Source organism: Vanessa atalanta, chromosome 1 (assembly GCF_905147765.1).
Source record: "Vanessa atalanta chromosome 1, ilVanAtal1.2, whole genome shotgun sequence".
Classification (NCBI taxonomy): Eukaryota; Metazoa; Arthropoda; class Insecta; order Lepidoptera; family Nymphalidae; genus Vanessa; species Vanessa atalanta.
Window position 1 is genome coordinate 7,282,475 of NC_061871.1, and position 11,364 is coordinate 7,293,838.

General features: G+C 32.8%; 1 protein-coding gene across 2 annotated transcripts; it reads right to left on the bottom strand.

Annotated features, from left to right (window-relative positions):
• Positions 1-1,840: 1,840 nt before the first annotated feature.
• Positions 1,841-10,965, bottom strand: LOC125064022 (serrate RNA effector molecule homolog). Of its 2 annotated transcripts, none has more exons than XM_047670792.1 (16): positions 10,682-10,965; positions 9,911-10,162; positions 9,515-9,700; positions 8,664-8,730; positions 8,262-8,451; positions 8,019-8,104; positions 7,784-7,937; positions 7,085-7,407; positions 6,763-6,903; positions 6,164-6,373; positions 5,687-5,974; positions 5,468-5,581; positions 5,237-5,380; positions 4,944-5,068; positions 4,769-4,870; positions 1,841-2,087 (listed from the first exon to the last, which is right to left on the bottom strand). In XM_047670792.1, the coding sequence occupies exons 1-16, from the start codon at positions 10,819-10,821 to the stop codon at positions 2,009-2,011; spliced, it is 2,601 nt and encodes an 866-aa protein (XP_047526748.1). In that variant the 5' UTR covers positions 10,822-10,965; the 3' UTR covers positions 1,841-2,008. The 2 variants fall into 2 exon arrangements, with proteins under 2 accessions (XP_047526748.1, XP_047526757.1); XM_047670801.1 differs by having other exon boundaries at positions 1,841-2,645.
• Positions 10,966-11,364: the final 399 nt, after the last annotated feature.

Sequence of the window (11,364 nt, forward strand, 5' to 3'; positions counted from 1 at the left end):
TAAATTGTTATGATGTAGTTATAATTGTTAGTTTATTTATTTTTTAAACATGTAAGCTATCTCATCTATAAAAAATCACAATATCAAACTCACTTACAGAATCGTTTAATATTCTATCTGGTATGGATAGCGCCCGATAATTATCTTGGCATTTATAATAAAAGTGTATCTTAAAAAATACACAACTTATTGTCAGGTATATAACTAGTGAAAGTAGTAAAATTGTCTATGTCTAAATCTCATTGTTATAAAATATAATAATGTTTGACAGTAGGGTACGCCAGAAGGCTATGTTAGAGCAGTTTGTATGCCGGAGGGCTTGGTACTAATAATTAGTAATTTAACAACACATTAAATTTATAGTGATAAATAAGTCCTGACTTTCTAACCTATAATAAGTCGGATTAGTATATTTTGTGTGCATCCGTTAAAAAAAATAAGGAACTTTTATATGTTAATTATTGATCGATAATACATTGTAAAAATATTAAGTATTAAGTACTTACTTAATTTTAATTTAAAAAATAAAACTAAGGATGATGAAAACGTCATAATCAAATTGACCAAAATAATTTCATCATTCGCATGTTAATAGCCACTGCACCCCTTAGTATCTACATGTTTATTATTAATATAATTTTTAATTTATGATAGTTACGATTAGTATGTGTAAAACATAATACTTCTTTCGTCCAGAGTAAAATTATTTTATTCACCGAGTAGGTATAATAAGGACGTGTCATTACGTATGCACAATGCAAATTTTAAACGGAAAACAATATTAACCATTAGATCCGATATGTTGCGTGTGTGGTAACATATATGTCGTGAGACCACAATGTTTATAAAAAAACACATTGGATGCATATGTACCTACATCCGGGTAACACATCGGTTTAATCTCCACATTCCATTATATAAGTGCTCAAAGAGATACATCATGAACCTGATATTCACTTAAACGGCTTGATTACCTACTATAAAATATTAGCACAATTTTCCACTTTATATCATACCTGAGCGATAGTTAAGTTAGCAGTTAGGTAGGAAAACATATGACAAATTTATATTATCAATAATAACAATGATTACTTGCAGACGGAACATAACTTAAGCTATACGTTCATTTTAGAGGTCAAGGATTCGTAACTACCTGCCTTGTATAGGATATGACATTATTTATGCAGTCATTTTACAATATCTCGTTTTAGCCTTACCCTTAAGCCATTAATGAACTGAACTTTGTATTTCTTAAATGTAATAAAGACAAAATTTTAGAAATGTTTGTCATAATATTTACCTCTGTTTATTCCTAAAGATAATTTCGGAGAACTCAATACAAGGTTGTTTGTTACTCACTAATAGAAAGGATTGCACGATTCTAAAGTTATACGAAATTAATAACAACCACAAAACGATATTGCGATGAACTAGTAAAATCCCTTATGAAGACTTCGTTGTTAGCACTAAAAATAAATTATGATTGTTTTTCCTTACTATAAGTGAAGTGAAACTTAATTTTTTTTTAATAGGAATCGAACACTTCCTTGCTAGTTCGAAAATACCCAGTACATCTTTTTATTGGTAAGGCAAAACCATATAAAATTCTTGCACGTCCATCATACCTACATACGTGTAATTTTTTTGTGTTGCTGTAGGTTTTTATTTTAGGAATAAAGTTCTATACGCAAATAAGCTTTTTTTTATATTTGAATATAAATAATGTGTATTCGGCGTACATACACATTGTTATATAAAAGGAAAATGTTACTTTAAAATATTGTGATAGTGTATACGAAGTTAAACTACCAATGTAATCATAAATCTTTATTAAGGGTTACTTCATAAAGTTACTAAAATATATATCGTTTCTAGCGGCTCGGAACCTAAAATACTCTAATTAAAACTAAGCAAAAAGTAAAGTTACTTTAGTAACATATTTACAAGTGTCGTTTTGGTCTACTATGACAATAATAAGTACACTTCATCGGCAAGCTGCGAGTCCAGGTTAAACGAACTCGTCAGGTTCTCTCGGGGCGTCCAAGTCTCGGTAGTGTATGACCGGACGGAACTCGGCGCCGCCGCCCCTTTAACAATCAACACCCACGTTAGTGGCGACGTCTCACAAAGGGGCACTAACACTTGCCACACGAATCTTTACTGCGAATATAATCTCAGCTTCCCGGGAGACTTGTTTGTAGGGCTTCTATGAGGAAAATTGAAGAAAATTCGTATGTTCATTTTCGGACACTTTATTTGATAAGTTATTATTAATACATTATGTATCTGTTGGGATTCATATTAGCAAGAAATGTTTTAAAAGATAGGTTTAATTATTTTTATTCTTAGTTATACTTATTACAAATGTAGAGAGAACTTACTCAAATAAAAAAATACAATTTAAAATATTTTGTAACAATTCCTATTTTATCAATAAAATCCATCCTAATATGAGCTATTACTGTTTTGTAAATAACAATGATTTCAACAATGTACTCATTTAACTATTATGTCCGAATTATTATTTTACAATTGTTTTACAATGTAAATGATGTCGTTACAATAAAACTTAAAAAATATCACCGCTATCCGGGAAGTCGAGATCGTTGTAAGCAATAATAGGCCGGGACCGATCCACGTTTTCCCTGCAAATTTTTTCCTTCAACTCAAAATTTTGTTTTCGATAGAATATTTAAAAAAAATAACATCAATAAATCTATTATATCAATTATAAAACATTATAAATACTCCATATATTAATCTAAATAGCATAAAGTGTTTAGTGCATAAACAATACATCTGATTAAGCAAATGTTAAGGTCATGCGATACAAATAAGAATAAGCGGTCGTTTGAAGCAGGTCACGAGAGTTGGGTGGGACTGGCTGACGACCGCCATGCAAAATATACAAGTTAGGATAAAGGATAATATAAATGTTATTTTATTGTTCCAATAAATTTTCTTGTTAATTGCAACATTATTTTTTTTAAACGATATATGCTCTTGATGCATATAATTAATGACAAAACTTTAAATTAATTAGATATTTATTCAGAATTCTCTTATTTTTTTTTATTATCATTTTCTTATAAACGAGTCCTATTACAAACAAGTGGATTTTAGATTTCTATTTCTGTATTTATAAAAACTAGTTATCGCAGTGGTCGATCTTCCACTATAAAATCATTATTGAAAATTTGAGGAAAACATGAATTTGCATGTAACAATTAAAAATTTTTCTTTTTTAATAAAAGGTACTGAAATATTTTGTCTGCCTATTTATGTATGTTCTGTATGAAGAATACATGTGGAATAATGTGTTAAAGAACGTCGAGAACGTGTAATATTGTTATTGTTCTGCCACTTTGCCGCGAATGAGTTAAATACACATATTATACAATGCGTCATACATACTCGGCAGCTTTACTTACACCAAACGAGTTTTCTGTCTTAACAACATTCTAATAATACAAAAGAGGAACAGGCATTGAAGTATTTTAATTACATGTTCTAACTTAAATCGTATAGTTAATAGTATTTATAATGTAAATTCAAAAAAATGTTAGTTTTTTTTTCAGTACTTGGGGCCAAACTAAAAAGACAAGTTAAAAGCATAGAAGCTTCTGCAGAGATTAAATAAAAAAGCTTAATAATACGTATTACTTCAAATGTGTTTATAGATGAAAATTCACTTGCTTGTAATATTTTCTGTTAAGATAATGTTAGTGCTTAAGGCGAAGAAGTTTATATTGTTTTATTTATAATATTCTAAAACACCGAAAATAATGTTATTTGTTGTTTTTAATAAAAAATTGTAGGAAGGATAAGGGATACGATATATTAAATATAAAAAGGATAAAATGAAGATATTATAAAATATACTTAGTTACAATTAATCACGGAAATATTGTGAATATATGCGCAACCTTCTGCATCGATTTTAATGTTAAAAATTTCATACTATGTGTGTCTGTACGTATTGTCGTAAAAAATGGTCACAGTTAAAGTAAATTACGGATTTATTTAAAAAAAAAATAGTATAGTACACTTGCTTATAATTTTAAATGTATATCATTTATCGATGTAAAAGGCATAAAGTGTGCTAGATATTAATACATATAGTTTAAATATTAAAATAATGCAATGTGCTTTGTAAGGCACCTAAAAATATATTTAAAAAAAAAACACCACATATTTAATGTAGTGAACCAAATAACGTAACATATAAGATTCCGTTTCCACAATATTTGTTCGTATATTATTAAGCTGGAAGAGGATGGGAAGTTGTAATTGTCTATGGGCTAAGGCCCATCTACCAACCCATGCATAATAAATACATGGGCCGTACAAGAAGTATAAACTATTCCTTATATTGTCAATATCACGACATGTTGTCTTTTGTAAAATAATCGCTTGGTGAAAATTCTTATATCTTACGTTACGTGCTCCGTTTATTCGTAAAAATCTTTATATTGATAAAGTGGCGGCCGTAGGAGTTGCGGTGCTCGGTTATTTTAGATACACTTTTTTTAATTTGAATATCATTTAAATTCCAGTTTTCATTCAAAAGGATAAAAACAAACGAGCTTAGAATCAAGTAATCGTCACAAAAGTTCAGCAACTGAGCATCATATTCTAGGCATACATGTAAGATGGTGAATTCCACATGAGTTAGTCCTTTCGTATATATGATACTGATATTCAAATTAAAAAAAGAAAGCTCTCAAAGTCCGCGGCACCACCACGGCCGCCCGGTCTCGTGGGTCACCTGGGTCGCGAGAAGCGCGGGTGTCGCGGCGCGTAGGGCTGCGGCGGCGCCCATCCACCCCAGCCCCAGCCGCGCGCGCCTCCTCCGCCCGAGCCGCCGTACCTGCACGGAAACGATACCATTAGAGTGACAAGGAGCCCCACCGACGCGAGACACGGAGCGCAGCGACACGCACGGGTGCGGCGGCGGCGCGTGCGCGGCGGGCGGCGCGGCGCGCGCGGGCGGCTCGGGCTGCTGCGGGCGCCGCACGTCGCGCACGTACGCGTTGAAGTACGACACCTCGTGGCGCACCTCGTCCACCTGCGGGTACGATACTCATCATTACTCTCTACTTATTACTTGAGTATATCATCGATGTTGAGATTTACTTTTCATGAGAAGCGAAACAATTGGAAGGGTTTTTTTTTAACAATCATTCTAATTTTATCAAAATTATACAACTTTAATAAATAAATATAGAAAATATACCTTTTCTCCGTGTTTGTTGAAGATATGCTTTCTTATAAAATCTGGTCCCTTGAATTTTTTTCCACTGAGCGGGCAAAGCCATTTATCTTTAGATAACTCTTGCGTATTAGCTTGTATGAATTTTTCTACCTCAGCATCTGGATCCTGTTTAGTTAAAATAGGAATTTAATGAAATATGTATAATAATAAATGTTATTGCCCGTAAGATAAATTGTTATTAATTGCTCTTACTTTGATACCAAGTTTTTGCAATTCTTCTTCACTCAGTGGTTTGACATCTTGGAGAAAAGCAGACATCTTCCCTTCGAAGGTCTTGATATAATCTTGAATTTCTTGCTGAGTAGGCTGTAAACAAGTAGATTTAATTTATAATGATTGCTGTTATGATAAAGATAATACTTTTTTAATTTATTTCTCACAATATTCAGTATTAAATAAAAGCAATTAAACCTTATTAGCAGGTGGTCCCGAACGCGCGTGCATAATACCGCAACGGTTTGGCATCTCATCTTCATATGGGTACTCGCAATGGTTGTAATAGTCCACTGAGTGCACAATACGCAGGTATAACACAAGGCGATCCAACACTCGAATCAATTCAGGGTCCTGTTGGTCCTGTGTTGTGGATTCAGAGGAAGCTTCCAAGCCCAGCAACTCCTCCTCTTCTGTGGAGGCTTCTTCTATCAAGTGTTCTGTGATTTTATGAAGTACTGGATTTTTGGAATTCAGGCTAAAGTTCTGTAAATAATGTTTTACTTTTAGATTATTAACATTTACTTATATTATTAACAACCTAAACGTTGCGTTTGCATAGTAGTGTTCGTTTGTACATTTATATTCGCGAGGATGCGAAGAAAGAACACACTCTGTGTACACGAAAAAGTGGCTAATGAATGCGATCGTTTAAATATGACAGTGAGTACAGACCTCGTCGGGGCGATCGGCGTCGGCGTCGTCGGCTCCGTCGGGGCGCGCGTCGCGCCACAGCCGCGTGCGCGTGTCGAGGTGGTGCGCCAGGCGCGCGGCCAGGCGCGCGTCGGCGCGCAGCACGGCGCGCTCCAGCGTCACGCCCGACACCGCGCGGATTCGCCGCTGGAGGTCGCGGTTCACGATCGCCCCCAGCTCGCACTCGCGCAACTGGATAGAACATTATATGGTACGTTATGTATGTTCTTAAAATCAGTGACTAACATTATATACGCGAGTAGTATAAATGATTTAAACAGCCAGATTCTATACGTATTCAGTTTTTATTTGGTTGAGTTTTGCTCGTTTCAAACAACGTCAGGCCGAGTCTTTTTTGGGAATTAGACAAGCCTTTTTTGCATTCATATGAAAATAATTACACATAAATTAGGGATTAAAAAGAATTTCATTTTTATTTTTTCACCCTACCCCATCGATGAGCGTAGACATTTACTTTTGGCTGTTTCATGGATTGGAATAACTTAATTTATATTAGATTATACTAGACCCCTCATTTTATTAAGATAGCAAGTCACTACCGAATTTGTAGTAAACATTACCCGTATATTATTAAGGTTCCAACAGATGTCTTTAATATTGACTTCTCTGCGGAAGGTGACCCAGCCACGACGGAACCAACGTCGCTCGGGTAACGGGTCAGCCAATGCGACACGTAGGAATCCACCATAACGCTTGCACATCTACAGAGATAAATAAAACACAATATTTTATCTGAATAGAACAAGTAAAATATATAATAAATAAGAATGCAACATTTTTAATTATGTTATATAGTGATACAATAAATATTTATGGAAAGAACACACCAAAGGAACTTTCAATGATTTAAATTGAGTTTCAATAGTCTGCTGCAATACTTACAGCTTCCACTTCTGCCTTTGTTATAGTTGGAGCCAAATTTCTTAAGAAAATTGAAGTTGTTTTGTGTAAAGCACGGGATTCTTTCTTCTCTACAACGACATCATTAGCTGTGTCAGATTTGTTGTCATTGTTTTCGTCTTTTTCTTTATTATCGTCAATTTTTTCAACTGGTGACTTGGATCGTTCTTTTTGTTTTGGAGATTTTTCAGGTGTTTTTGATTTCGACTTTGACTTTTGACGCCGATTGTTCGTTTCACCTTCGTCCTCTGAGCTCGATGAAGAAGAACTTGACGACGAGGAACTTGAAGAAGATCCAGGTGGTGCTGTCAAATAATTAATGAATTATGCCTGAGATACAAAATTTAAGAATCACTGAGTTGATTGTATTAGTTTATAGGTATAGTATATAGTACATAATTTTTATTATATTTATATAGGAATGTAGAATAACTATTTATTCACAAATGTTTCAGCATTTTTTTAAGTTCTAATGCTAACAATTGACTAAAATTATAATTTGCAATGTTAGATTTTCTGCATGTTCTTAAAAGTAAACTAATTTTCAACAATCAAAGTTAAATCGAATAGCATAAGGGTAACTCTTATGTAACAGGTTGAAAAAGGATAAAAATCTATTTAGTGGCACTGAAAATGATATGAACAGTAATTAAATTTTATAAATTAGGGTAATATGCTTACGAGGTTCTTTTTCTGGTACTTCTTGATCAGGTTCGGTTCCAGGAGCAGAGTTGTAACGACAAAATAATTTAGCTTGTTCTTGTAGTTGGCGGAGGTGGGGATCAATCTCCATAGTAAGTGGGGCTGTTGGCTTCGGAGAATCCGACTTTTGCTCCTAAATAGAATTAGTATATCAATATGTCTTATAAAGAAAATTTTAAAACTTCATTTAGAAAAATTCAAAATAGAAATTAACCTTATCATTCACCGGATTATCCTTTTCATCTTTGACTTTAATTTCGTCGACATCAATTACAAGGCCTTTGTCAGAATCGTTTTTATCTAAAATTAAAATATTTTTCTATAATACGGTTTACAGTTTCTCCACAAAATATGTATAAGTCAAAATCTACAAGTATAAATTTAGATAGTTTATATTAAATATACAAAAACAAATATTTTAAAGGAACTTAAATAGAAGTTTTGAAGAATAACTTACCTGGCTTGTCATTAGTAATTTCGACAGGTGCTGGGTCATCAAGAGCTTTTAAATCTTCTTCAGTTCCACCTTCCAGTTTTATGACCACAGTATCTAGTAATCGTATTAACTTTTCAGATTTGTCTACATCCACACTGACCTTGTCTAGTTCACCTTGCTCTAGAAGCTCAAGAAATACATTGAGACGATTCTGAAAATTATACACTCAATATATTACATTATATTATTAGTTAGTTATATTTCACAATTTATACAAATAATGTTGTAATTTTTTAATGAACTTATCTTAATACCATCAGTTCCACTAATGATTTTTTTTTATTAGATAGACTGATAGATTAAGAAAGGTTTTTCGATTTCATGCCACAGGGGAAATTTTAAGTTGAATTTTTTTCAACTTACCTTTAAAGCAGCTAGCTGTTCTTCTTTACGCTTCACTGATTCTTCAGGGTGATATTTTATCTTGAACCTACATAACAAAAAAAAAGGATAGTTTTAATCTTATATAGCAATGAAGTATGTTCTAAGAACTGTAATTCATGTAAGATAGACCAATTTCTACGAAAAATATTCCATCAAATATTTGATGTCTATTTCTCTCCAATAGCAAGGATAGTTCAAGTAATATAAAATGATGTCTTTATTATGGAGTTATGGAGTTCGGAATTTGGTCCAACATACCTGTCTATATAAACCTGCCAAAATTGGTACAAAAATAAAAATGGCTTATGTAATATTTAAAAAGCTTCATAGTCTCACCTGCTCCACGTTTGTGGAATAACAAAACCCTACCCCTAACAGTAACGAAACCCGTAGCATTGCGCGCTACGGGTCAACGCGAAATTAACTAGCTACACACAGCATTTTAACATTTGCATAAAGTTTGAATATTTTCTTAACGACGTCCAGCAATTCCATACGCTGTAGACTGTAGGGAAAAAAGTTTTCTATTAAAATTTGCATATTTAAAAGATTCTAAGCATAGTCTACTATCAATAACTTCCTGCATTTTATATATTTATGAATTCTAGTTGTTTTTTCTTCTATGGCATAGAATCTTTTAATTATTAGCAAATCATTGAAACTGGATGTTATAAAATCACCATCAATACTTTTGATCAAATTTTAACCTTGGTAATTTTTTTTATATTTATTTACAGTTGTTCAATTTTAATAGTATTATAAATAAGATTATTTACTCTTCAAAATATCAATGAAGAAATATAGAAGAAACATAATTGAATGTATCTTACCACTCTTCTTCTTTATGAGCAACAAAAAATTCATTCAATTGCTGCCTTCTGAACTCAAGCTTGTATTCATTATATTTCTGAATTGCATCATCTACAGTAATGGAGTCATCTTGAGCTGCTAAGAATGCCTTGAAGGTCATCATAGTAGGAGGACCATCTGTTGGACCCATTGGCAGCACAGCATCTCTGATATTATAAAGTTTTAATGATTACATTTCAGAGTCCCCTATTATATTATATTCTTATTTTAAATAAGATAAAATTTCTGCTTTAAAAATTTTTGATAAATTAGTTGCTATAAAGTAAATGTGTACATTATGTTGGAACATTAAATTTTTTCAACTGTACTATTTAAAAGATATTTTTACTAAAGTGTAAATATAGATTATATATTACCTTGCTGGTACTGGAGGCATTGGTTGACCATAGCCTTGGTGAGTTGGATGAGGACCAAAGTGGTCATGCGCCCAACCATATGATCCATATGAATCGTGCGGCATTCCTCCATATCTTCGATCATCTACAGGCCAATCAGGTCTGATACGTTTGCTGGGTGGACCTTCACCCCTAACTGGTGAATATCCTCTGCTGGCACTGGCACCTCCACGATAGTCTCTATAGTCGGGACCAGAACGGCCACCACGGGACCTATAATGGCCAAAAATTGCAATGTTATATTTAAAAATATTAAGTTTTTGCCGATGCATTTATATTTTTATTACTTTTACATATTTAATAAGATAATACATACAGATTGTGTCTCATTGAAAGATGTCATAGAATAAATTATTATTTTATAAGATTGAGAATAATATTGTAAGCTGTACATTATTGTATATGCAGTATAGATAATTAATGAGATAATAAAGAGATATATTATGCAATTTTAATTGATAATAGATATTGAGAAATCAGTAAATGCTGCATTCTTGATATTACAAAATTAGATACCTATTTTTAAAGCAACTTTGTACCTCATGTTAAATGCAAATGAGCCTCGTTTCATGTTTTTATTGACTTGGCTAGGAAATGTGGAAGATTCAAAGGGTTGAGGATGGGATCTGGAAAAGGATTTGTTTCTCATTGAATAGTTAAGCACGGAATAGGTACATGGCAAATTGGGAATAGCTATATTACAAACTGTTAAAATTTAGAATTAATAATTACCTCTCCGACCATTCCTCTCGACCCCTACTTCTCTCTTCCCGCCTGTCACTACTTCTGTAACTGCTTCCTTCAGCAGCACCTCTCTCACCACGAAATTTGTCGCGCCTCTTGCGATCGTATTCATCATCACTATCAGCCATTAATATAAATTTATGGTTGGCTTTATTAATTTAAAACAAGACTCTACAAAAATGTATTATTATTTATCACAAGTAGGTAATATATAAATTTTACAAAAATCGTGATTCGTCACGAAACGCATACGTGCGATACGAAGAAAGTTATGGGCATAGATAAAACACTCGATGCTGTATTACTGTGAGATTAGTGTCATAGACAATTGACGATGCTATACAATATAAGGCAATGTACACACTATTCGGCAAATGAAATGTAGGTTGCGATAACACTATTAAGATATATTTTAAATTTAATTTCTTTGCAGTGTTACACGTGCACGTCATAATAGTGAAAAAATTTAATACTAATCATATATTCAATTAAAAATAACTTAGTATATTGTTCTAATTACGGAGTTGATCACTTATATATTTGTACAAACGGTTTAAATATATTAAGCAAATAAAATATAATTGAATTAAACATTTGTACTGTTATGATATTTGAAAATATTTTTAACCTTTTTTTAAAACAATTTATTAAAAAACTATTTGATCTATATC

Coding starts and splice junctions, on each gene's coding strand:
- LOC125064022 (XM_047670792.1), bottom strand. CDS start 10,821: ATGGCTGATAGTGATGATGAATACGATCGCAAGAGGCGCGACAAATTT. Junction 7,938..8,018: donor ATAATCCGGTGAATGATAAG/GTTAATTTCTAT, acceptor AATTCTATTTAG/GAGCAAAAGTCGGATTCTCC. Junction 5,381..5,467: donor TGCAAAAACTTGGTATCAAA/GTAAGAGCAATT, acceptor TTAACTAAACAG/GATCCAGATGCTGAGGTAGA.